Source organism: Pseudophryne corroboree, chromosome 5, assembly GCF_028390025.1.
Source record: "Pseudophryne corroboree isolate aPseCor3 chromosome 5, aPseCor3.hap2, whole genome shotgun sequence".
Classification (NCBI taxonomy): domain Eukaryota; kingdom Metazoa; phylum Chordata; class Amphibia; order Anura; family Myobatrachidae; genus Pseudophryne; species Pseudophryne corroboree.
Genome location: NC_086448.1, coordinates 273,587,716 through 273,615,514, shown reverse-complemented (window position 1 = coordinate 273,615,514; position 27,799 = coordinate 273,587,716). Strand labels below are relative to the sequence as shown.

Sequence of the window (27,799 nt, the reverse complement as noted above, 5' to 3'; positions counted from 1 at the left end):
AGTCTCGGGCCCGTAGAAAGCCCAAAGGGCAACGTCTGAAACTGATCATGACAATCCTGTACAGCGAACCTTAGGTACGCCCGATGAGGAGGATATATGGGGACATGAAGGTACGCATCCTTTATGTCTAGTGACACCCTAAAATCCCCCCCTTTCCAGGCTGGATATCCTTGCCTTGAGAGATTCCATCTTGAATCTGAACCTCTTTAAATGTAGGTTTAGGAATTTTAGATTCAGAATCGGTCTGACCGAGCCATCCGGCTCTGGGACCACAAATAGTGCTGAATAAAACCCTTTTCCCGGTTGCTCTAGGGGACCATGATAAACACTTGCTGTTGACCCAGCTTTAGTATGGCAGCCAAAATAATTTTCCTCTCCGGGGAAATAGCTGGCAAGGCCAATTTGAAAGTCGGTGTGGAAGCACCTCTTTGATGGATGTGGTAGAGGCCGGAGAGGACACTTTTCCTGTGAACTGGCCGTAGCCGGTGATCTTTTCCCTCTACCTCTGGCGAGGAAAGAAAGCTACGCCCCTTTCTAAACTTACGCAACCGAAAGGACTGCATCTGTTATTAGGGTGTTTCCTTTTGCTGTGGGGGAACGTAAGGCAAAAAAGACGACTTACCCGCGGTAGCTGTGAACCAGGTCCGCGAGGCCCTCCCCAAATAAAACTTCACCCTTGCAAGGTAAAGCTTCCATATGACTCTCCGAGTCAGCATCATCTGTCCATTGACAGGTCCGCAGGGACCTGCTAGCAGAACCTGCTATGGCCTTAGCCCTTGAACCCAAACATCCAATACCTCTTGCAGCTTCTCTCATATATAGTGCTGCGTTCTTGATGTGACCTAAGGCCAACCCATACTATCTTTTTCTAGGGTGTCAATGTTAGACGACAAGTTATCAGCCCAAGCTGTAATTGCGCTACCTACCCATGCCGACGCTACTGCAGGTCTAAATAGGGCTCTGGCAGTCGCATAAATTTTATTTTAAGGTAGATTCCTGCCTACTATCCGCAGGATCCTATAGGGCCGCCGTATCAGGGGACGGTAATGCTACCTTCTTGGACCAGGGCGTTAAGGCCTTGTCCAGCGTGGGCGAGGATTCCCACCGTAACCTGTCCTTTGAGGGGAAAGGATATGCCATAATAATACTCTTAGGAACTTGCGGTCTGATGTCAGGAGTCTCCCAAGCTTTTTTAAATAAAACGGTCAGCTCATGAGATGAGTTAGGTTATTTTTCTTTAAATATGCAGACCCTCGTGTCAGGGACAGAGGAGTCCTCTGAGATATGCAAAACAACGTTTATTACAATAAACCTATATTGAATACTGTTGCGACTCATGGGTGCAACCTTGCACCATCCTAGTCGACACTGGAGTCGGAATCAGTGTCGGTATCAGTGTCTGCTAACTGGGCAAAGGGACATTTATGGGACCCTGAAGGGTCCTGGGACACAGTAAAAGCCATGGGTTAATTCCCTGCTTGTCTTTGGACTCTGCTTTGTCCAATCTGTAATAAAGCCACATTATCATTCAAACATTCCACATGTCCACCCAATCAGGTGTCGGCTGTGCCGACGGAGACACCACCATCTGCTCTGCTACCTCCCAAGACGAGCCTTCCGCTTCAGACATGTCAACACACACGTACTGACACCCCACACACACACTGGGATAAATAAATATGGGGACTGACCCACAATAAGGCCCTTTGGAGAGACAGAGAGAGAATGCCAGCAGACACCCAGCGCCACAATATGCTGAAACCACGGTCCCAGCCTAGATAGCGCTTTATATATAAAATATATGTACAAACTGCACCAAATAAATGTGCCCCCCTCGTTTTTGTCCCTTGTTATTGTTCAGCAGGGGAGAGTCTGGGAGCACTTCTCTGCAGCATGCTGTGGAGAAAAATGGCGCTGGTTAGTGCTGGAGGATCAAGCCCCACCCCCTCGATGGCGGGCTTCGGTCCAGCTCAATTTCTTTATACTGGCGGGGGTTTTATATTATATTGCCTCAGCAGTATCTAATAACTGTGCCAGTGCTGTTCATGAGGTAAAAATTGCTGCCCAAGGCGCCCCCCCCTGCGCCCTGCACCCGTACAGTGCCTTCTCTGTGTGTGTGTGTGTGTGTGTGTGTGTGTGTGTGTGTGTGTGTGTGTGTGTTGAGAGCAATGGCGCGCAGCGTTACCACTGCGCGGTACCTCAGTGAAGATCTGAAGTCTTCTGCCGCCTTCGAAGTCTTCTTTCTTCTCATACTCACTCAGCTTCTATCTTCTGGCTCTGTGAGGGGGATGGCGGCGCGGCTCTGGGACGAACGACGAGGATGAGACCTGTGTTCCGACCCTCTGGAGCTAATGGTGTCGAGTAGCCTAAGAAGCAGAGCCTATCATTTAAGTAGGTCTGCTTCTCTCCCCTCAGTCCCACGATGCAGGGAGCCTGTTGCCAGCAGTGCTCCCTGAAAATAAAAAACCTAACAAAAAGTATTTTTCAGAGAAACTCAGGAGAGCTCCCCTGCAATGCACCCAGTCTCCTCTGGGCACAGGATCTAACAGAATCTAACAGGTCTGGAGGAGGGGCATAGAGGGAGGAGCCAGTGCACACCAATTCTAAAGTCTTTAGAGTGCCCATGTCTCCTGCGGAGCCCGTCTATACCCCATGGTCCTTACGGAGTCCCCAGCATCCTCTAGGACGTAAGAGAAATTATTATTCTGGGTACAATGGGGGTAATTCTGAGTTGATCGCAGCATCAAATTTGTTAGCAGTTGGGCAAAACCATTTGCACTGCAGGTGTGGCAGATATAACATTTGCAGAGAGAGTTAGATTTGGGTGGGGTGTGTTCAAACTGAAATCTAAATTGCAGTGTAAAAGATAAAGCAGCCAGTATTTACCCTGCACAGAAACAAAATAACCCACCCAAATCTAACTATCTCTGCAAATGTTATATCTGCCCCCCCTCCCCCCCTGTAGTGCACACGGTTATACCCAACTGCTAACAAATTTGATGCTGCGATCAACTCGGAATTACCCCCATTGTTAGGATATGTATTTTCCCATTTCTCCCGTCTTCCCCCCGCCCCCCCATCCTTTTCCCTAGCTGGCGGTGTGTGGCGGTTCGCTGATTTCAGTTTACCACCAGGCATCTTCTGTACCCTTTCATTGAAATATGTTTTTTAAGTTGCTAATTTGAAGATGTCGCTTCATTTATAGCTGCGGCCCTATGGGGCTGTAGTTGTTATTTTATATTCTACTGTGTTATTGTTACTGTATTGCCTAGGTAGCATGGTCTCTTGTTCTGGGGACCTGTTGGGAGGCTTCTCCTCCCTCCTTTCCATTGGTTTCTTTCTACCCCCCCACCCCACCCCAGTGGTACTGCCGTATAATTCCAGTGGTACTGGCGTATAATTCCAGTGGTACTGGCGTATAAATCCAGTCCAGTGATACTGCTGTATATGTCCAGTGATCCTGCCGTATAATTCCAGTGGTACTGGCATATAAATCCAGTGATACTGCCGTATAATTCCAGTGGTACTGGCATATAATTCCAGCGATACTGGCGTATAAATCCAGTCCAGTGATACTGCCGTATATGTCCAGTGGTACTGCCGTATTTGTCCAGTGGTACTGCCGTATTTGTCCAGTGGTACTGCCGTATAATTCCAGCGGTACTGCCGTATAAATCCAGTCCAGTGATACTGCCGTATATATCCAGTGGTACTGCCGTATAAGTCCAGTCAGTGGTGCTGTTCTGTGCTGTATATTATTTACTCCAAATAAAGGGGTTATTAATATGTAATCCAAATACTTTTCACAGGGTTTGCCCTGAGTGGTGTACAGGTACGCTCTTCTGTACCGCATATTGGTGGCCATTCCAAGTTGATCGTAGCTGTGCTAAGTTTAGCACAGCTACGATCGTAAACTCAGACATGCGGGGGGACGCCCAGCAGAGGGCTAGTCCGCCCCGCATGTCAGTGCCGCCCCCCCCCCCCTGCACAAATACACAAGCATCGCACAGCGGCGATGCCTTTGTATTTGAGGAGTAACTCCCCGGCCAGCGCAGCTCCTGCGGCTGGTTGGGAGTTACTCGTCGCTCCCGCTGGCCGCAGCGGCTGCGTGACACGTCATGCAGCCGCCGCAGCCCGCCCCAACGGTCTGCCAATGCCTGCGTTGGCCAGACCGCTCCCCCTAAACGGCGGCTTAACACCGCCGTTCAGCCCCCTTCCGCCCAGCGATTGCTGGGCACCAACGACTGCATGCGCAGTTCCGACCCGATCGCTGCGCTGCAACAAACTACAGCGAGCGATCGGGTCGGAATGACCCCCATTGTTATATAACTCCAGAAAAATAATGGAGAACAAAATTTTGGAGGATAAAATAGGGAAAGATCAAGAACCACTTCCTCCTAGTGCTGAAGCTGCTGCCACTAGTCATGACAGACGATGAAATGCCATCAATGTCGTCTGCCAAAGCCGATGCCCAATGTCATAGTAGAGGGCATGTCAAATCCAAAAAGCAAAAGTTCAGTAAAATTACCCCAAAAAATAAATTTAAATGGTCTGAGGAGAAACGTAAACTTGCCAATATGCCATTTACGACACGGCGTGGCAAGGACCGGCTAAGGCCCTGGCCTATGTTTATGACTAGTGGTTCAGCTTCACATGACGATGGAAGCCCTCATACTCCCGCTAGAAAAATGAAAAAAGAGTTAAGCTGGAAAAAGCACAGCAAAGAACTGTGTGTTCAAAGATGATATCATAAATCCCCAAGGAGAGTCCAAGTGTGTCGGCGGTTGCGATGCCTGACCTTCCCAACACTGGACGGGAAGAGGTGGCTCCTTCCCCATTTGCACACCCTCTGCAAGTGCTGGAGGGAGCACCCACAGTCCAGTTTCTGATATTCAAATTGAAGATGTCACTGTTGAAGTACACCAGGATGAGGATATGGGTGTTGCTGGTGCTGAGGAGGAAGTTGACGAGGAGGATTCTGATGGTGATGTGGTTTGTTTAAATCAGGCACCGGGGGGAGACAGTTGTTGTCCGTGGGATGAATAAGCCCATTGTGATGCCTGGGCAAAATACCAAAAAAGCCACGTCTTCGGTGTGGAATTATTTCTCCACAAATCCGGACAACTGGTGTCAAGCCGTGTGTTGCCTCTGTCAATCTGTAATAAGTAGGGGTAAGGACGTTAACCACCTAGGAACATCCTCCCTTATATGTTACCTGCAGCACATTCATCAGAAGTTAGTGTCAAGTTGTGAAACTTTGGGTAAGAGCGTAAGTAGTCCACTGACACCTAAATCCGTTCTTCCTCTTGTACCCAAGCTCCTGCAAGCCACACCACCAACTCCCTCAACGTCAACTTCCTCCTCAGTCAGGAACGTCAGTAGTCCTGCAGGCTATGTCACTGGCAAGACTGAGGAGTCCTGTCCTAACCGGGATTCCTCCGTAGGATCCTTAAGTGGTACGCCTACTGCTGCTGTTGGGAGTCTATCATCATCCTAGAGGGGAAGTCGGAAGATCACTTGTACTACTTCAACTAAGCAATGGACTGTCCAACAGTCCTTTGTGAGGAAGATGAATTATGACGGCAGTCATCCTTTTGCAAAGCAGAAAACAGAAGCCTTGACAGCTCTGTTGGTGTTAGACGTGCGTCCGGTATCCACCATTAGTTCAGTGGAACTTAGAGAATTGATGGAGGTAGTGTCCCCCCGGTCAACTATGGGTGGGTTTTCCCATCTTTTTCTATCCTCCTCAGGTAAGGGAAAAGCAACCAGAACTCTCTTGGGGATCTGGAATTTTTTCTATGGGGTTTCCCTGGATTTTTTAAATAAAGCATTTCTTTCTTTAGACGCAGGGAAGGTTAGCAAGGCTTTCTTATGGACTGTGAAGTAAGCCTCCTCAACCTGCTCAGGTGGGGTGTCAGTAATGTTTAAAACATCTCTAATGGCCTCAATCATGAGCTGCACCCCCTTAACCAGGGATGACGCCCCACTCAGCACATCCCCGTCACAGTCTGCTGTGTCAGAGTCGGTATCCGTGTCATCTTGCATAATCTGGGCAAGTGCATGTTTCTTCGGGTATATGCTAGGGGGTTTAGAAGGAATAGAACCTGACCAAACTGCCATCGAATTCTTTAAAACCTGACTCTCAGTCTCAGTATGAGCTACCCTAGTAGAGATCTGAGAGATCATTCCCTTTGTAGAAGTCAGCCATTCTGGCTCAGTAATAGGAATCTGAGACAATACATTACATTCCTGAGTACATGGAATGGATTCCTCTGGGGATGAAACATCCTCTGCTGCATAAGACACAGAGTCCCTGGACATGGCTATGTGAGAAAACATACACCACACTCACACAGGAATGTCAGACACAGTTTTCCCCTAAGTATTTCAGAGAAACACAGAGCTTGGAGCCAGCACACACACACAGCGCTCAATTAGGTAGTAAAACTAACCTGGCGCTGACTGTGTACCTTAATAGACTACACAGATAATACACACACACCCCTCCCCCCCCCCCCCTTCTAAAATGCCCTGGTACCGCACAGGATAGCTGGAGTCGTGTGGAGGGACAGCACTCCCTGTCAGCGTCTCTGTAGCTGCATCTGCAGGGAGAAAATGGCGCTGAAGCTGCTGGGTCCGCTCTGAGAAGCTCTGCCCACTGGAGATGGCGCCTCTTGACGCTGTTTCAAAGGATTATACTGGTCTGAGGATTTTGCTAGCAGCATTACTGAGGTCCCTGATAGCCTTGCGTGACCAGTGTAGGGTATTTGCGCTGGCTCAGGGCGCCCCTCATAGCGTGTACTGCTGAGCCATCCGGAGCGCAGATAGTACTGCGCTGCTACCCTGTTGCCGCCATTCACACCGGCTCCCCGCTTGTCAGGGGACCGGTGACTCATTCGCCACTGGAATCTTCTGGCTCTGTTAGGGGGTGGCGGCATGCTGCAGGAGTGAGCAGTCGCCTCGGGCAGTTAACGATCATCACCCTCAGGAGCTCAGTGTCCTGTCAGCAGAGATAGTGGCCATTACCCTCTCAGAGTTGGACACTACTCCCCCCCCCCCCTAAGTCCCACGAAGCAGGGAGGCTGTTGCCAGCAGCCTCCCTGTGCCTAAACTCTAATGAAAAAAATAAAACTAGAAAACTCCTATGGAGCTCCCCTAGCTGTGACTGGCTCCTCCGGGCACATTTTCTAAACTGAGTCTGGTAGGAGGGGCATAAAGGGAGGAGCCAGCCCACACTATTAAACTCCTAAAGTGCTAGTGGCTCCCAAAGGACCCGTCTAAATCCCATGGTACTAATGTGGACCCCAGCATCCTCTAGGACAGTGATGGCTAACCTTGACACTCCAGCTGTTGTTTAACTACACATCCCAGCATGCCCTGCATCAGTTTTAGCATGGCCAAATAGCAAAACTGATGCAGGGCATGCTGGGATGTGTAGTACAACAACAGCTGGAGTGTCAAGGTTAGCCATCACTGCTCTAGGACGTAAGAGAAACTGTGGATCTGCTAGGCTTTCTTTATGATGCGCTTTATTCCCATCCGAATATTGACCCCTCCCTCAAAGAGGAATTTTGGTCTGCTACTGCCCTACCCTCTTTGTCCCCTGACCAACAAACAACTTATTTCCCTGATTTCTGCTGAAGAACTCTGTCAGGCTATTAAGAAATTAAAACCTATGAAATCTCCTGGCCCCGACGGGTTCTCAGGTGAGTTTTATAAGCCCCTTGAGACAGAAATTAGCCCCACATTACTTTCGGTTTTCAATGTCATTTTATTTGTTATTTTAACTCGGCCCAAAACTGGTCGTGACCCTGAAGATCCAGCTTCTTATAGACCAATATCGCTCTTAGATGTTGATATAAGATGTTTATGAAAATTATGTCAGAACGGTTTAAAATTGTTTTGCCTTCTCTTATAGATCCCGACCAGACCGGCTTCATATGGGGGCGCCATTCTGTAATCAATATTCGCAAGGTCATCTCAGTGATCCAGTCATCTGCCTCTCTTCCTCATTCTTGCCTTAAAGCTATCATTTCGGTGGACGCCGAGAAGGCGTTTGACTTAGTCACTTGGGATTATCTTTTTCACACCCTGGATAAGTTTGGCTTCCCCTCCCAGTTTGTATCCACCTTGCAAGCTCTGTATTCCTCTCCGCTGACCCAGGTTTCTAGCAATGGGTTCCTCTCCTCTCCCTTTACTGTACAAAGTGGTACGCAACAGGGTTGCCCCATGTCGCCCCTTTTATTCACACTGGCTATAGAACCTCTTGCCATAGCCTTAAGAGCCTTGCGGAGCTTCAGGGGGATACGTGTCGGTATGGTTGAACTCAAACTCTCATTGTTTGCCGACGACATGTTGTTCGTCTCCGATCCCTGCTCTTCCCTCCCTGCCATCTTACACTTACTAGCTGATTTTGGCTCCTTTGCTGGGTATAAAATAAACATACACAAGTCTGTACTTATGCCCCTAGGTCCTCATGATTCTTCCCTTTCACAACATACCGCCTATTCTCAGTTCCATGGGGGTAATTCCAAGTTGATCGCAGCAGGAAAATTTTTAGCAGTTGGGCAAAACCATGTGCACTGCAGGGGGGGCAGATATAACATTTGCAGAGAGAGTTAGATTTGGGTGGGTTATTTTGTTTCTGTGCAGGGTAAATACTGGCTGCTTTATTTTTACACTGCAATTTAGATTGCAGATTGAACTCACCACACCCAAATCTCTCTCTCTCTGCACATGTTATATCTGCCTCCCCTGCAGTGCACATGGTTTTGCCCACTGCTAAAAAATGTCCTGCTGCGATCAACTTGGAATTACCCCCCCCCCCCCCCCCCCATATTTCCTATCACCGGTTTAAATATCTAGGTATCCAAATTCCTTCTTCCCTCTTTCTGTTATATAAATGTAAAATTTTTCTCAGGTCATCTCCCAGATTTCCCATTTACTAACGATTTGGAAACTTTTGCCACTCTCTTTGGCCGCATAGCTTTAATAAAAAGTGTGGTATTTCCTAAGCTCTCCTATCCCATCCAAATGCTCCCCATATCCCTTTCTAAACCTGGCATTGCTCTTTGTACCCGTTTGTTTACTAAATTTGTGTGGCGTGGTGGCCGCTCCCGGGTTGCGGTTTCTAAACTGCAACTACCTAGAGGTGAGGGTGGGGCGAAATTACCGGATATTTCCGTTTTCACCAAAGCCGTCTTCTTTCAGTATATTAGTGACTGGCTCCTATCGCGCGAGACTTACACCCATGCTCCTTCTGAACTAGCCATGTTTACTTCGTATTTACCAGCGGCCCTCCTCCACACCCCCCGGAAGGCTAGTCCATCCCATTTTTCACAATATACTTTTTCATGATGCTTATTTTGCTTGGCGCTCGATATGCTCTCAGTTCTCGAGACCATTTTCGGTGTGGCACTACGCCCCTTTTTGTGGTAACCCTTCTTCCCCCCCCCCCCCGGGCTTGACAACAGATTTTTCGGGCTCTGGAGCGAAAAGGGTATTTCCAAGATTAAAGATGTGTTTGACCCTGGAGGTATTATTTTGACTTTCAAGGCTTTGCAGGACAAAGCCTAACTGCCCCATTCCTAGTTCTCTATGTATATGCAAGCTGCGCACTTTGCACGCACCAGCATGTCTCAGTTACCTACTCCTGTCAATCAAGATCCTATACATAAGTTGCTGTCTCTGATATTATTACATCCGTAGAAGACTAAATATAATTTGTTCTGATTTACTGGTACTGTCTAGAGATAAGTTGTGGTCCCGCACTGTCTCCATGTGGCATTCTGATATACCCTCCATTTCTACCCCACAGCACATCCTTCATTTTTATAATACTCTGAAACATTTGTGCTGCTCCTGGTTACAGGAAGTTCACTTTAAATTTTATTCACCGTGCCAACATATTCCAAGCCCGCAGAAGGCACATGGTTGCTGATGAATCTGGCTCCTGTCTCAAATGTAGACGCCTGAACACAATGTTTTTCCATAATTTTTGGTCTTGCCCCAAGATTCGTAAATTTTGGGAGAAACTTATGTGCTTTATTAATTCCATTATGCAGCTTGGCCTACGTTGTAACCCTTGAGCCATGCTATGCGCTAACTTTTTGGAATGGGACATGGGCCCGAACTCCTAGACTTATTTCCCTCTGCTTGCGGTTATAGTCACAGTGGCGAAAAAAGTAATACTCTGTACCTACTCCCCCTTTTTTGGAAGCTGTGAAAGCTAAGTTATTACAGACCCTGTATTTTGATAGGCAAGCTGTGCTTCCGGCTACGGAAGCTGGGGTTATGTGATTTTATGATACATGGGGCATCTACATTGAAACTCTAGACCATAATACTCAAACTAGCAGGTGTTCAACACCACCTCCTGGTTTTTGTATTGTCAGATCACTTGAATTGTACGGTATTCTTTTCCGTCGATTACACATTTCTTTTGTTGTTTCAATATATGGGTTCATGTTTTAGATCGATGAGATGTTTCCTTGCTCTTCCCCCCCCCCCCCCTCCCCTTCTTCTATCTGTCTTTACTTTCGCCTTCCTTTCTTTTTCTGTTTTACACAATAGACTTTGGGCATATTGTTGCAACTGTGATGTTTCCATTCTTTATGGTGCGATTATGTCACTGTGATACCAATCTTTTTTGTGACGAGCATTATGATGTCCTGAATTACTGTGATGACTCAGTCATGCTTATAACTATTGATGTTTCTCTTAGCAAGCATCTTTGAATTTTATGCCCTGTACACTGTTACTGTTCTTGCCGTTTGTTTTGTATTTAAACATTTGAAAAACTCAAACAGATTTTGGAAGAAAAAAGAAGAAAATATGTGAGTGTAGAATGGGAAAAAAAAAGAATAAAAAGAATACAGTTCACCAAAATAAAAATAAAAAAGAGAATATAGTAACGTGAAAACTATTAAACAAGTACCACACAATGCCAAACATACAGATCCTCCCTACTGGAACCCAATTTTGATAGGAAGGAACTATATTTTTGATATAGTGTGGTACTCTTAATACCTTACAATGTTATTATGTTCCCTTTTTACTTCCAGAGTTGTCGTAAAATGATAACATTGCATTGCAACAAAAACAGGAAAGAATACATCATAGTTGCATGAAACACCATTTAATACACTTATTTCCTACAGAAACATACAAGTTGTGGCTTAGACAGAACATAACACAGAGACGGCAGCAAAAGGACTTATCACATTACAGGAAAGCAAACATACAGTACCAATAACAGAAAAGAGGCTAGCTTATGCTAGGACTACACACTAGATGCACGGACTCCACTGTCTCTGTAGAGCAGCATCATTGCCTCTATTTCACTAGTATCGTCTTCTCACATTAGAAGACCATGCACTATGCCTTGTGGTGATCGCACCAGTCACTTGTACTGTATAGCGTGTCTATAATACTGTGGTAAGATCTACTGTCAATATTAGAGAACTGCACTATAGATCTTGGATTAATCCTTACATAGTCATTACATTTTATTTGCAGGGGCATTATTTCCTCCTTCAGTTGTGTGATAAATGGGCAGGCCTAGGTAAAGAGATTGAGAATATTACGCCCAATGGCACATGGCAGAGATTATTTTAGTATTTTTATGTACAAGAATAAAAACTGACCGTAGATACGTTGTCAAAAAAATAAAAAATAAAGTCTATAACAAGATGTGTAACCGTTTAATTTCTTGTTTGTATTTCTGATTGGAAAATTGGCCAAATAATAATGATCCACTGGCAACTCTCTATAAAAAATACGAAATGTACCAAGTATGGGTCATATTAAATCATTTGTCTACAATATAAGCAATCATTTATTTTAATCTCAGATACAAAAGAGATCCTTACGCACTTCTATTATTTTTAAGAACAGAAGGTGTTTTTTTTTTTATAACACTTTCAAACATTGTGCAAATATATCAATAAAACAGTGCAAGTGCTCATACAGAATGGGGACTGCTTGATGTTGAATAAATGGACACGTGTTTCGGGCAAGAAGGGTTGAGAATTGCTTTGTGACTGACCAGATTGAATGGTCATATGATCGTGTGTGAAAACACCGATAAAAATCTACCAACAGTAGATAACAGATTGGAGAGATATGTAGGGTAAACAAAAACATATTACAGGCTTATGCAGCCAGTGGGCGATGGTGGCGCGTTGGATGGATAGTTGATGCTTGGTGGGCTGATCATTATATGGGGTGTTTACAACAGATGACATAGGTCAGGTACATGATATTTGATGAAGAATTTGGATACATCGATGGTAGGGTCTTCATCTGGTTAATATATAATTATTGGGTCTATTCATGAAGCAGTGAAAAGAGTGGAGAAACAGACCAGTGGAGAAGCCAATCAGCATATCGCTTACATTTTGTAGAATGTACTTGACAAAGAATTCTTTTAAAGCCGATCGGTTGCTATGGGCAACTTCTCCACTGGACCTTTTCTTTGCTCTTTTCAGTACTTCATGAACAGACCGCTAAGTCAGTTGATGAGTTGACTGTGGAGAGTGTGGGTTGTTAGGGAAAGATGAGGCATTGCTGGGCTAACCAGATGAATGGATGTGTGTGTGGTAGACTGGTTAGCTAGATGCCGGATTATGGATCTTTTTGTTTGATAGGTGAACGGCTGTTGATGGTTTAGTTTATAGGTTATTAGTCCTTGTTGAAGGTTGGGGAAGAATCAATATATTGGCTACTGAATAGTAATATACATTGAACTTTCCAATATATAGTTAGATAAATACAAGTTTAAACAGAAATAAATACATGGCTATCGAGTATCTAAAAAGGTAAGTTGATCACATTGAAGTGTTACATGGCAGTCACATTCAATGGGAGAGTTATGTGCACATAATACAATGATGCGGAATCTCTGCAACACAATAGACCACAGTCCTATATAGCAAAGACTCAAAGAACAGTACATTTTGTCACAAATATTGGGATTGATCCCATTTGGCAAAGGCTCTCACATGTATTGTTTTACTTATTGCTCAGATTATAGGTATCCTGCTCTTCATCCCTACCTCCAGGATTTATGGTGAATTAGGACAGCAAACAGATTCGTAGCCTCCTGCTGGAAAATCCATCTGTACTGTATTCACCACACTAGCTCATGCTATATCTCTCCCACTGAATCCAGGTTACATCCCAGCAGCATTGCACACTGCATGGGCTGAGGGGAGAATTTGGCACAGACAAATCGGCTCTGCAATCTGTATGTCACAGTGCTCACACCACATTGACCATCACTGCTGAGGCCAGGGACTGAGAGCGTGCACACTTCTTCATCTCTGTGCTGGTGCCATTATCAGTACACTCCAAAGACAACCGCTTCATCTTGTTGTCCAGCGCAGGCAAACCATTGGCCTTCATGAGGTTTCTACTGCCACTGTTATTGTTTAGTCTATCCTGGGCTTTGTTTTCTGATCCTTCTGCTCTATTCCCTAAACAGAGGAGAAAACAAAACACAGATGAGCTATACAAGACTTGTGTAACAAAGCAAAAAATCTTTCCATCATTACTGCACATTTTTTACCAGTTTATGGTGCATAAAATAAGTGATGGAAATTGCTGATCATAACTTTATACTACGTGCAGGCGAGAAGCAGCCAAAGCACCAGGACATGGCCAGCCCCTAATGATGATATACAAACAAATGAGACAAAAAAATGAGATATGCTCTTTTTTTTATTGAAGAAAATGATCCAATATCACATATTTGTGAGTGGCACAAGTACGTGAACCTTTGCTTTCAGTATCTGGTATGACCCACTTGTGCAGCTATAATTGCATGTACACATTTCCAGAAACGTTTGATTAGTCCTGAACATCAGCTTGGAGGAATTTTACCCCATTCTTCCGTACCAAATATCTTCAACATTATGTTGGTGGGTTTCCTTCCTTGCCTTGCTCGCTTCTGGTCCTTCCACGACATTTATTATTATTTATTAACAGTTTCTTATATAGTGCAGCAAATTCCGTTGTGCTTTACAATTGGAAATAACAATGATATAACAAAACTGGGTAATAACAAACAGTCAGAGGTAGGACGGCCCTGCTCGCAATCTATAGGGAAATAGGCATGGATACATAAGGAAAGGTGCTATCTATTGCATAGTTGTCCACCAGATTGCAAAGGTTCGTGGTGAGCTGTATAATATGGTCATACAGCAATGATGAACCGGGGTCGGGAGGAAGGGAAAGTGAAGGATGAGAAGACGTGTGAGGATATGTGTGGACTGTGCAGAGTGGATGCAATTTGATAGGAAAGTTTCTGAAAGTTATGTGGGCGGTTTTGGAATTTGATACGTATACAGATGTGGATAAATCCACAGGGAACCAGCGCTCAAACCCTATTTGTAGTGGTGAATGATACGGTTATAAAGTGAAACTAAAATCAATAATGAAAAAGCAGGTAATATACTTAGGGTTGTTTATTCTAAGATGCTGAGATACTTTCTTTCCCAACAGGTATAAATTCGGTTTAAAAGTCAATCAGTGATTGGGGCACGCTCCTGGTTTGAGCTTAAATTCTGAAGTGCAAGGTTCAATTGAAAGAACAAATGCTGTAATCTTTGTAAAGTCGAAGACCCTAACAGGTCGAAACGCGTTGGAGCTACCCATCTATACTACATTGGACTGAGGACGAATATTCACTACAAAGAAGGACAGTACTGCTAATCCTTTCCGCAAACCATCCGGTCACGTGATCCGGAGTTCCGGAAGCAACCGGTTGCCAGGCGACGGAAGAAGCCCGAGACAGCGGAGAGTGGAAGGCGGAGGGGAAGGGAGAAGGTAAGTCCCTGTAGGAGGAGGAGAGGCGCGGCTAGCCACTCGGAGAGCTCCGGCCGTGTCCACTTCGCCTCTGTGACAGGCGCACACCCCAGGTCAGTGGCCCCACAGAGCGGGCCTGATTCGGGCGCTCTACTGTGGGACGTGCTGCAGGAGGAATAGCGCCAGTCCAGGGTCCTTATTCTCCACTCTAACCAAAGCATACACTACCGCTGTCAACTGTTCATCACTTCACAAGAGAATCCTTCACTTCAGAGCACAGATTAGCGGGACGCCGCAGTCTGTATAGACTTGTAAACCGTTTGGACTTTAGTACATATTATCATTATTTTTTTGTGGCATTTTTCTTTTTCTTTTTCTTTTTTTCGACTTTACAAAGATTACAGCATTTGTTCTTTCAATTGAACCTTGCACTTCAGAATTTAAGCTCAAACCAGGAGCGTGCCCCAATCACTGATTGACTTTTAAACCGAATTTATACCTGTTGGGAAAGAAAGTATCTCAGCATCTTAGAATAAACAACCCTAAGTATATTACCTGCTTTTTCATTATTGATTTTAGTTTCACTTTATAACCGTATCATTCACCACTACAAATAGGGTTTGAGCGCTGGTTCCCTGTGGATTTATCCACATCTGTATACTTACCATTTAAGGGGGGGCGGGACACCCCTCATTACCAGCAGCACACCCCGCCTCAGACTAACACCTCAGTGCGCAGAGAACCCATTTCCGTATATTTGGAATTTGATACGCTTGTCTGAAGAGGTGAGTTTTCAGGGAACGTAAAAAAATGTGAATACAGTTAGAATAATCTCAAACTGTATAACCTGGCGCTATATACAGTAGTAAAATTATTAAATAGGGATATTCAAAAAATAGTGAACTATGGAGCTGCTGAGCAAAACAGCTGGTTAAACTGAAATGGAATTTAATGAAGAACAAAAGAAAAGGATGCTCTGCGCTCCAAGATCACTTGTATTTGATTAATTAATTCATTCATTGATTAAGTGCAGTCTAGCAGGGTGAATAATTGACTCAATGCAACTCATTTTAAACAGCAGATATTTTTATCAAAATATTATATTAAACAGATACACAGCTGAAGAAACAATTAATACATGAAACAGGTTAAAAAGAAACATATGTCACTACTTCTTATATGCACATTGGAGAGTAATAATGTAACTATCTCAAAAGTGTGCTGATTATGACAGCATGCAATAGAACGGAGTAAAATTCACACAAGGACAAGGCTCTTTCTAAATTATTGATTGCTGATAAAAACACTGGCGTCCCAGTGTAACATTAAATGGTATGGCTCCACACTAATTAAAAGTTACTTGAGGCATACAAGCCGTAATAATTACCACCGTGCTGGTTCCTGGATATTGCTGCAGGGTCATGTGTGCATTTGCACGTGGTGAATAAAGGTGATGTGATTGTTGCCTCTAGTAATAAATGTGGAGCAGACCCGCTGATGTAAGAGCCGTCAGTCATCGACGGGATGTTATTAAATGAAAAGCCTCACAGCGGAGGACGTCGTCCGTTTGGCTGGCGGTAGCGGTAGATGGCTGTATAGCCGCAATTAGCCGACGCTGTCTCGGCCTCACAGCGGGGGTCCGTGAATGTCCGGCTTACGGAGATGGTTCCCAGAAACAGCTATGCCGTGCAGTTGTACTGATCATACCACACTGTAAAAAGTGAGCTGAAATAGATCTGAAGGCTGTAGTATGGATAAACAGCGAAGTGCGGGAATTTTAAAAGTAGAGAGCTGGTCCGTGCTGTATTAATGTTCATTCAGAAGAACTCAAATGTGAGAAAGGGGCGTCAACGTGTTTAGTCTCCTAGCAACCAGAGACTTCCTCAAGACGAAACAGCCTTGTCCTTGTGTGAATTTTACTCAGTTCTATTGCATGCTGTCATAATCAGCACACTTTTGAGATAGTTCCATTATTACTCTCCAATGTGCATATAAGAAGTAGTGACATATGTTTCTTTTTAACCTGTTTCATGTATTAATTGTTTCTTCAGCTGTATATCTGTTTAATATAATATTTTGATAAAAATATCTGCTGTTTAAAATGAGTTGCTTTGAGTCAATTATTCACTCTGCTAGACTGCACTTAATCAATTAATTAATCAATCAAATACAAGTGATCTTGGAGCGCAGAGTTTTCAGGGAACGCTTGAAGCTTTGGAGACTAGAGGAGAGTCTTACTGTGCGTGGTAGGGCATTCCACAGAGTGGGTGCAGCCCAAAGAAAGTCCTGCAATCATGAGTGGGAGCGAGTAATGAGTGTGGATGAGAGACGCAGATCTTGTGAAGAGCAAAGAGGTCAGGTCTGGAGATATTTTGAGATAAGCGAAGTGATGTACGTTGGTGTAGTTTGGTTAATGGCCTTGTGTGCGAGTAAAAGTATTTTATATTGAATATGGTAGAACATGGAGGGACTGACAGAGTGTATCTGCAGACGTTGAACGTCAAGCGAGGAAGATTAGCCTCGCAGCTGCATTTAGAATGGATTGTAGTGGTGAGAGTCTTGTTTTGGGAAGACCAGTTATGAGACTATCGCAATAATCAATGCAGGAGATAATGAGAGCATGGATTAGAGTTTTAGCAGTGTCTTGTGAAAGGTATGGTCGTATTTTGGATATGTTTTTTAGATGCATGTAACATGATTTTGAGACAGATTGATTGTGGGGAACAAAGGACAGATCAGAGTCAAGGATGACACCTAGGCAGCGAGCTTGTGGGGTAGGGTTGATTGTCGAGTTTTCAACTGTTGTAGAGATATCAGGTTGGTACCTACTACTGGCCAGTGGAAATATCATTAACTCTGTTTTTGAAATATTGTTTGAGGTGGTGAGATGTCATCCAAGATGAAATGGCAGAAAGGCATTCAGTGACACGGCCCAGTACAGATACAGACAAATCAGGGGAGGATAGGTAGATTTGAGTATCATCTGTGTACAGATGATACTGAAATCCAAAAGAGCCGATTAGTTTAAAAGAGATGAGGTATAGACTGAGAAAAGCATAGGACTTAAGACTGAGCCTTGCAGTACTCCAACTGAAAGAGGTAGCAAAGAGGAGGTAGATTCAGAGAAGCGAACACTGAAGGAGCGATTAGATAGGTAGGATAGGAACCAAGAAAGGGCTGTGTCTTTAAGACCTAGGGATTGTAGTGTCTGTATGAGAAGAGAGTGGTTAACAGTGTCAAAGGCAGCAGATATATCTAAAAGAATAAGAAAAGAGTAATGGCCTTAGACTTCATAGTGACCAAATAATTAACCACTTTAGTCAGTGCTGTCTCTGTGGAGTGTTGGGAACAGAAGCCTGACTGAAATGGGTCCAATAAGTTGTGTGAGTTAAGAAAGTGTGTGAGTAGAGTGTAGGCAACTCTCTCAAGTAGCTTAGAGAGACAAGGGAGCTGAGAGACAGGGTGGTAGTTTGAGAGTGTTAGGGTCAGATTTTAGTTTTTTCTAAATGGGAGTAATCACTGCATGCTTGAACAGTGAAGGAAAAATACCAGTAGAGAGATAGAGATTACATATGTTAGTTAAGGTAGGGATGAGCACCGGAGACAGAGCTTTACTTATTTGTGAGGTTAAACGATCAAGAGGAGAGGTAGTAGAGAAGCAGGATCAGAAGAGTGATGATACTTCATCTTCATTTGTGGGATCAAATGAAGAGAGAGTGCCAGAGGGTTCAGGTAAAGAACTGAGCAGGTCACTGGCTGACGAACATACCATTTCATCTCGGATCTTATCAATCTTCTCCTTGAAATAGGAAGCAAGATCTTGTGCCTTGATAGTGGCTGGTGGGGTAGGTGAGGGAGGATTCAGAAGTGATTTAAATGTATTAACAAGTCGTTTAGGGTTAGAGGCTTGAGCAGAGATGAGAGTTCGGAAATATGTTTGTTTGGCAGTGTCCAGGGCATTTCTATAAGAGTGGTAGACAGTCTTATATGTGAGGAAGTCGCTTGAAATACGAGATTTACGCCACGGACGTTCCAAGTTTACGTGTGAGTTTTTGTAGATGTCTTGTTAATTTAGAGTGCCATGGTTGACATCTAGGCCTACGTGGAGTGTGATGGGTAGCTGGAGCCACTTCATCAAGGGCTATTTCTAGAGTATGGTTCAGGTGTGATACAGCCATCTCAGGAGAGGTGAATGCAGAAATAGGTGAAAACAGTTGTTGGAGTGAGGTGGAAAGTTCTTGAAAATTAATTGTGTTAACATTTCTGCGGGTTTAAGGAGGACTGGAGGACTCCAGCAACACAGTGTTTGAATTAATGGAGGAGAGCATGAATATGATAAGGTTGTGATCTGAGAGGGGGAAAGGAGTGTTAGCGAGTTCAGAAGCGGAGCATAGTCTGGTGAATACTAGATCAAGGCAGTGGCCCTCCTGATGAGTAGAGGATTTAGTCATCCATGGAGAGGCCGAGAGAGGAGGTTAGAGAGAGTAGTTTGGAGACATAAGCAGCAGATTTTGGACAATCAATAGCAATATTGAAATCACCCATGATGATGGTGGAGATGTCAGAGGATATGATTCTATTGGATTTAGGTTTTTGACTTGGCAATTCCAAAACTTTACATTTATTCTTCTTTAAACATTCTTTGGTCGAATAACTTGTGTGCTTTTGGTCGATGTCTTGCTGCATGACCCACGTTCTCTTGAGATGCAGCTCATGGACTGATGTCCTTCCATTTTCCTTTAGAATACTTTGGTATAATTCAGAATTCATATTCCCATCAATGATTGCAAGTCATCCTAGGCCAGATGCAGCAAAACAGGCCCAAACCATGATACTACGTTTCACAGATGGTATGAGGTTTTTATGCTGGAATGCAGTGTTCCCCTTTTTCCAAACAACGCTTCTCATTTAAACCAAAAAGCTCTATTTTGGACTCATCTGTCCTCAAAATCATTGTTCCAATAGCCTTCTGGCTTGTCATGGTGATCTTTAGCAAACTGCAGATGGGCAGCAATGTTCTTTTTGGAGAGCAGCGGCTTTCTCCTTCCAATCCTGTCATGCACACCATTGTTGTTCAGTGTCCTCCGGATGGTGGAATCATTAGCTGTCAGAAAAGGCTTCAGTTGCTTAGAGGTTACCTTGGGTACCTTTGTGGCCTTGCAAACTACTAGATGCCTTGCTCTTGGCGTGATCTTTGTTGGTCGACCACTTCTGAGGAGGGTAATAATGGTCTGAAATTTCCTCCATTTGTACACAATCTGTCTGACTGCTGATTGATGGAGTCCAAACTGTTTATAGATGATTTTGTAACCTTTTCCAGACTGATGAGCATCAACAAGTCTTCTGAGGGTCTCAGAAATCTCCTTTGTTTGTGGCATTACACACTTCCACAAACGTGTTATGAACATCAGACTTTGATAGATCCCTGTTGAAAATACTGGACTAAGCCTAATGGTTTAAATACTTTTGCCACTCACAGATATGTGATATTGGATTATTTTCCTCAATAAAAAAAATAAGCATGTCTAATTTTTTTTGTCTCATTTGTTTGATTTGGTTCTCAATCTACTTTTAGGACTTGTGTGAAAATCTGAGGTCGTTTTAAGCCAAATTTCAGCAGAAATCATAGGCGTCAGAACAGGGGGGAAGGCAAGGGGGCAGCATGTCCCCCCAAACGAGATGGAGGCGCAGGTGAGGGGGGAGCGCTTACCCCCGGATCCCCACGGGCGACTCCTCCTGTAAAATCAATGTGCTGCCGCTGCCTGCTATGCCCCATGTCCTCCTAGCTGGCTCCTCACTGATGCATTACTGGGAGGGAGGCGTGGCCATGCTGAGCCTGCTGGGACAAACCCACCTCCTCCCAGTAATACATTTGTGAAGAGCTGGGCCGGCTAGGAGGACATGGGGCATAGCAGGCAGCGGCAGCACACTGATTTTACAGCAGGAGTCGCCCAGAAGTGAGCTGCGCTCACCCGCACTGCGGGAGGAGGGGGAGGTGTGGGGGAGCGTCAAAAATAAGAATTTACTTACCGATAATTCTATTTCTCGTAGTCCGTAGTGGATGCTGGGGACTCCGTAAGGACCATGGGGAATAGCGGCTCCGCAGGAGACTGGGCACAAAAGTAAAGCTTTAGAACTACCTGGTGTGCACTGGCTCCTCCCCCTATGACCCTCCTCCAAGCCTCAGTTAGGATACTGTGCCCGGACGAGCGTACACAATAAGGAAGGATTTTGAATCCCGGGTAAGACTCATACCAGCCACACCAATCACACCATATAACTTGTGATCTAAACCCAGTTAACAGCATGATAACAGAGAAGCCTCTAGAAAAGATGGCTCACTACAGCAATAACCCGATTTTTTGGTAACAATAACTATGTACCAGAATTGCAGACAATCCGCACTTGGGATGGGCGCCCAGCATCCACTACGGACTACGAGAAATAGAATTATCGGTAAGTAAATTCTTATTTTCTCTAACGTCCTAAGTGGATGCTGGGGACTCCGTAAGGACCATGGGGATTATACCAAAGCTCCCAAACGGGCGGGAGAGTGCGGATGACTCTGCAGCACCAAATGAGAGAACTCCCGGTCCTCCTCAGCCAGGGTATCAAATTTGCAGAATTTTACAAACGTATTTGCTCCTGACCAAGTAGCTGCTCGGCAAAGTTGTAAAGCCGAGACCCCTCGGGCAGCCGCCCAAGATGAGCCCACCTTCCTTGTGGAATGGGCTTTTACAGATTTTGGCTGTGGCAGGCTTGCCACAGAATGTGCAAGCTGAATTGTACTACAAATCCAACGAGCAATAGTCTGCTTAGCAGCAGGAGCACCCAGCTTGTTGGGTGCATACAGAATAAACAACAAGTCAGATTTTCTGACTCCAGCCGTCCTGGAAACCTATATTTCCAGGGCTCTGACAACGTCTAGCAACTTGGAGTCCTCCAAGTCCCTAGTAGCCGCAGGCACCACAATAGGTTGATTCAGGTGAAACGCTGAAAACCACCTTAGGGAGAAACTGAGGACAAGTCCTCAATTCCGCCCTGTCCGAATGGAAAATCAGATGAGGGCTTTTACAGGATAAAGCCGCCAATTCTGACACGCACCTGGCCCAGGCCAGGGCCAACAGCATGACCACTTTCCATGTGAGATATTTTAACTCCACATATTTAAGTGGTTCAAACCAATGTGACTTTTGGAACCCAAAAACTACATTTAGATCCCAAGGTGCCACTGGAGGCACAAAAGGAGGCTGTATATACAGTACCCCTTTCACAAACGTCTGAACTTCAGGGACTGAGGCTAGTTCTTTTTGGAAGAAAATTGACAGGGCCGAAATTTGAACCTTAATGGACCCCCATTTCAGGCCCATAGACACTCCTGTTTGCAGGAAATGTAGGAATCGACCTAGTTGAAAATTCCTCCGTCGGGGCCTTACTGGCCTCGCACCACGCAACATATTTTCGCCAAATGCGGTGATAATGTTTTGCGGTTATATCTTTCCTGGCTTTGATCAGGATAGGGATGACTTCATCCGGAATGCCTTTTTCCTTCAGGATCCGGCGTTCAACCGCCCTGCCGTTAAACGCAGCCGCGGTAAGTCTTGGAACAGACAGGGTCCTTGCTGGAGCAGGTCCCTTCTTAGAGGTAGAGGCCACGGATCCTCCGTGAGCATCTCTTGAAGTTCCGGTTACCAAGTCCTTCTTGGCCAATCCGGAGCCACGAATATAGTGCTTACTCCTCTCCATCTTATAATTCTCAGTACCTTGGTTATGAGAGGCAGAGGAGGGAACACATACACTGACTGGTACACCCACTGTGTTACCAGAGCGTCTACAGCTATTGCCTGAGGGTCCCTTGACCTGGCGCAATACTTGTCGAGTTTTATAAACATGTGGAAGACTTCTGGGTGAAGTCCCCACTCTCCCGGGTGGAGGTTGTGTCTGCTGAGGAAGTCTGCTTCCCAGTTGTCCACTCCCCGGAATGAATAATGCTGACAGTGCTATCACATGATTATCCGCCCAGCGAAGAATCCTTGCAGCTTCTGCCATTGCCCTTCTGCTTCTTGTGTCTCCCTGTCTGTTTACGTGGGTGACTGCCGTGATGTTGTCCGAATGGATCAACTCCGGGTGACCTTGAAACAGAGGTCTTGCTGAGCTTAGAGCATTGTAAATGGCCCTTAGCTTCAGGATATTTATGTGAAGTGATGTCTCTCCAGGCTTGACCATAAGCTCTGGAAATTCCTTCCCTGTGTGACTGCTCCCCAGCCTCGCAGGCTGGCATCCGTGGTCACCAGGACCCAGTCCTGAATGTGCGGCCCTCTAGAAGATGAGCACTCTGCAACCACCACAGGAGAGACACCCTTGTGCTTGGTGACAGGGTTATCCGCTGATGCATCTGAAGATGCGACCCAGACCATTTGTCCAGCAGGTCCCACTGGAAAGTTCTTGCGTGGAATCTGCCGCATGGGATTGCTTCATAGGAAGCCACCATTTTTTCCAGAACCATCTCATTGATGTACTGAGACTTGGCTCGGTTATAGGAGGTTCCCGACTAGCTCCGATAACTCCCTGACTTTCTCCTCCGGGAGAAACACCTTTTTCTGAACTGTGTCCAGGATCATCCCTAAGAACAGAAGACGAGTCGTCGGAATCAGCTGCGATTTTGGAATATTGAGAATCCAATCGTGCTGCCGCAACACTACCTGAGATAGTGCTACACCGACCTCCAACTGTTCCCTGGATCTTACCCTTATCAGTGAATCGTCCAAGTAAGGGATTACTAAAATTCCCTTCCTTCGAAGGAGTATCATCATTTCGGCCATTACCTTGGTAAAGACCCGGGGTGCCGTGGACCATCCCTACGGCAGCGTCTGAAACTGATAGTGACAGTTCTGTACCATAAACCTGAGGTACCCTTGGTGAGAAGGGTAAATTGGGACATGAAGGTAAGCATCGTTGATGTACCGAGACATCATGTAGTCCTCTTCTTCCAGGTTCGCAATCACTGCTCTGAGTGACTCAATCTTGAATTTGAACCTCTGTATGTAAGTGTTCAAAGATTTTAGATTTAGAATCGGTCTCACCGAGCCGTCCGGCTTCGGTACCACAACAGTGTGGAATAATACCCCGTTCCCTGTTGCAGGAGGGGTACCTTGATTATCACCTGCTGGGAATACAGCTTGTGAATGGCTTCCAAAACTGTCTCCCTGTCAGAAGGAGACATCGGTAAAGCCGACTTTAGGAAACGGCGAGGGGGAGACGTCTCGAATTCCAATTTGTACCCCTGAGATATCACCTGAAGGATCCAGGGGTCTACTTGCGAGTGAGCCCACTGCGCGCTGAAATTCATTGAGACGGGCCCCCACCGTGCCTGATTCTGCTTGTAAAGCCCCAGCGTCATACTGAGGGCTTGGCAGAGGCGGGAGAGGGTTTCTGTTCCTGGGAACTGGCTGATTTCTGCAGCCTTTTTCCACTCCCTCTGTCACGGGGCAGAAATGAGGAACCTTTTGCCCGCTTGCCCACGAAAAGACTGCGCCTGATAATACGGCGTCTTCTCATGTTGAGAGGCGACCTGGGGTACAAACGTGGATTTCCCAGCTGTTGCCGTGGCCACCAGGTCTGAAAGACCAACCCCAAATAACTCCTCCCCTTAATAAGGCAATACTTCCAAATGCCGTTTGGGATCCGCATCACCTGACCACTGTCGTGTCCATAACCCTCTACTGGTAGAAATGGACAACGCACTTTGACTTGATGCCAGTCGGCAAATATTCCGCTGTGCATCACGCATATATAGAAATGCATCTTTTAAATGCTCTATAGGCAATAATATACTGTCCCTATCTAGGGTATCAATATTTTCAGTCAGGGAATCCGACCACGCCAACCCAGCACTGCACATCCAGGCTGAGGCGATTGCTGGTCGCAGTATAACACCAGTATGTGTGTAAATACCTTTTAGGATGCCCTCCTGCTTTCTATCAGCAGGATCCTTAAGGTCGGCCATCTCAGGAGAGGGTAGAGCCCTTGTTCTTACAAGCGTGTGAGCGCTTTATCCACCCTAGGGGGTGTTTCCCAACGCACCCTAACCTCTGGCGGGAAAGGATATAATGCCAATAACATTTTAGAAATTATCAGTTGTTATCGGGGGAAAACCACGCATCATCACACACCTCATTTAATTTCTCAGATTCAGGAAAACTACAGGTAGTTTTTCCTCACCGAACATAATACAGGTTGAGTATCCCATATCCATATATTCCGAAATACGGAATATTCCGAAATACGGACTTTTTTGAGTGAGACTGAGATAGTGAAATCTTTGTTTTTTGATGGCTCAATGTACACAAACTTTGTTTAATACACAAAGTTATTAATAATATTGTATTAAATGACCTTCAGGCAGTGTATATAAGGTGTATATGAAACATAAATGAATTGTGTGTATGTACACACACTTTGTTTAATGCACAAAGTTATAAAAAATATTGGCTAAAATTACCTTCAGGCTGTTTGTATAAGGTGTATATGATACATAAATGCATTCTGTGCTTAGATTTAGGTCCCATCACCATGATATCTCATTATGGTATCTAATTATTCCAAAATACGGAAAAATCCGATATCCAAAATACCTCTGGTCCCAAGCATTTTGGATAAGGGATACTCAACCTGTACCCCTTTTTGGTGGTACTCGTATTATCAGAAATGTGTAAAACATTTTTCATTGCCTTAATCATGTAACGTGTGGCCCCACTGGAAGTCACATTTGTCTCTTCACCGTCGACACTGGAGTCAGTATCCGTGTCGGCGTCTATATCTGCCATCTGAGGTAACGGGCGCTTTAGAGCCCCTGACGGCCTATGAGACGTCTGGACAGGCACAAGCTGAGTAGCCGGCTGTCTCATGTCAACCACTGTCTTTTATACAGAGCTGACACTGTTACGTAATTCTTCCAACAGTTCATCCACTCAGGTGTCGACCCCCTAGGGGGTGACATCACTATTACAGGCAATCTGCTCCGTCTCCACATCATTTTTCTCCTCATACATGTCGACACAAACGTACCGACATACAGCACACACACAGGGAATGCTCTGATAGAGGACAGGACCCCACTAGCCCTTTGGGGAGACAGAGGGAGAGTTTGCCAGCACACACCAGAGCGCTATATATATATATATACAGGGATAACCTTATATAAGTGTTTTTCCCCTTATAGCTGCTGTATCTTTAATACTGCGCGTAATTAGTGCCCCCCTACTCTTTTTTAACCCTTTCTGTAGTGTAGTGACTGCAGGGGAGAGCCAGGAAGCTTCCCTCCAACGGAGCTGTGAGGGAAAATGGCGCCAGTGTGCTGAGGAGATAGGCTCCGCCCCCTTCTCGGCGGCCTTATCTCCCGTTTTTCTATGTATTCTGGCAGGGGTTAAATTCATCCATATAGCCCAGGAGCTATATGTGATGCATTTTTTGCCATCCAAGGTGTTTTTATTGCGTCTCAGGGCGCCCCCCCCCAGCGCCCTGCACCCTCAGTGACCGGAGTGTGAAGTGTGCTGAGAGCAATAGCGCACAGCTGCAGTGCTGTGCGCTACCTTGTTGAAGACAGGACGTCTTCTGCCGCCGATTTTCCGGACCTCTTCTGTCTTCTGGCTCTGTAAGGGGGCCGGCGGCGCGGCTCTGGGACCCATCCATGGCTGGGCCTGTGATCGTCCCTCTGGAGCTAATGTCCAGTAGCCTAAGAAGCCCAATCCACTCTGCACGCAGGTGAGTTCGCTTCTTCTCCCCTTAGTCCCTCGATGCAGTGAGCCTGTTGCCAGCAGGTCTCACTGAAAATAAAAAACCTAAAACTAAACTTTTCACTAAGCAGCTCAGGAGAGCCACCTAGTGTGCACCCTTCTCGTTCGGGCACAAAAATCTAACTGAGGCTTGGAGGAGGGTCATAGGGGGAGGAGCCAGTGCACACCAGGTAGTTCTAAAGCTTTACTTTTGTGCCCAGTCTCCTGCGGAGCCGCTATTCCCCATGGTCCTTACGGAGTCCCCAGCATCCACTTAGGACGTTAGAGAAATGTAATTTTTACTACATTAAAACATTCCACCCTCAAAACATTCCTGCGCCCCTGGCAGAAATATAGAAAATCCTGAAGAGTTCACAAGCACCACTGTAATAATAAGATTTTACTTACCGATAAATCTATTTCTCGTAGTCCGTAGTGGATGCTGAGACTCCGTAAGGACCATGGGGAATAGCGGCTCCGCAGGAGACAGGGCACAAAATAAAAGCTTAAGGATCAGGTGGTGTGCACTGGCTCCTCCCCCTATGACCCTCCTCCAAGCCTCAGTTAGGATACTGTGCCCGGACGAGCGTACATAATAAGGAAGGATATTGAATCCCGGGTAAGACTCATACCAGCCACACCAATCACACCGTACAACTTGTGATCTGAACCCAGTTAACAGTATGATAAACGCAAAGGAGCCTCTGAAAAGATGGCTCACAACAATAATAACCCGAATTTTTGTAACAATAACTATATACAAGTATTGCAGACAATCCGCACTAGGGATGGGCGCCCAGCATCCACTACGGACTACGAGAAATAGATTTATCGGTAAGTAAAATCTTATTTTCTCTGACGTCCTAGTGGATGCTGGGACTCCGTAAGGACCATGGGGATTATACCAAAGCTCCCAAACGGGCGGGAGAGTGCGGATGACTCTGCAGCACCGAATGAGAGAACTCCAGGTCCTCCTCAGCCAGGGTATCAAATTTGTAGAATTTAGCAAACGTGTTTGCCCCTGACCAAGTAGCTGCTCGGCAAAGTTGTAAAGCCGAGACCCCTCGGGCAGCCGCCCAAGATGAGCCCACTTTCCTTGTGGAATGGGCTTTTACTGATTTTGGCTGTGGCAATCCTGCCACAGAATGTGCAAGCTGAATTGTACTACAAATCCAACGAGCAATCGTCTGCTTAGAAGCAGGAGCACCCAGCTTGTTGGG

At 45.5% G+C, this 27,799-nt stretch overlaps 1 protein-coding gene across 2 annotated transcripts in view; it reads right to left on the bottom strand.

The window, feature by feature from the left end:
• Positions 1-11,121: 11,121 nt before the first annotated feature.
• The window catches only part of SH3BP5 (SH3 domain binding protein 5), a 168,563-nt gene continuing 151,885 nt past the window's right edge, over positions 11,122-27,799 (bottom strand). For both annotated transcript variants that reach the window (XM_063922346.1, XM_063922345.1), the window contains one exon: positions 11,122-13,475. In XM_063922346.1, the coding sequence (XP_063778416.1) occupies positions 13,261-13,475 (215 nt within the window). In that variant the 3' untranslated portion in view covers positions 11,122-13,260. The remainder of the gene's footprint in view (positions 13,476-27,799) is intronic.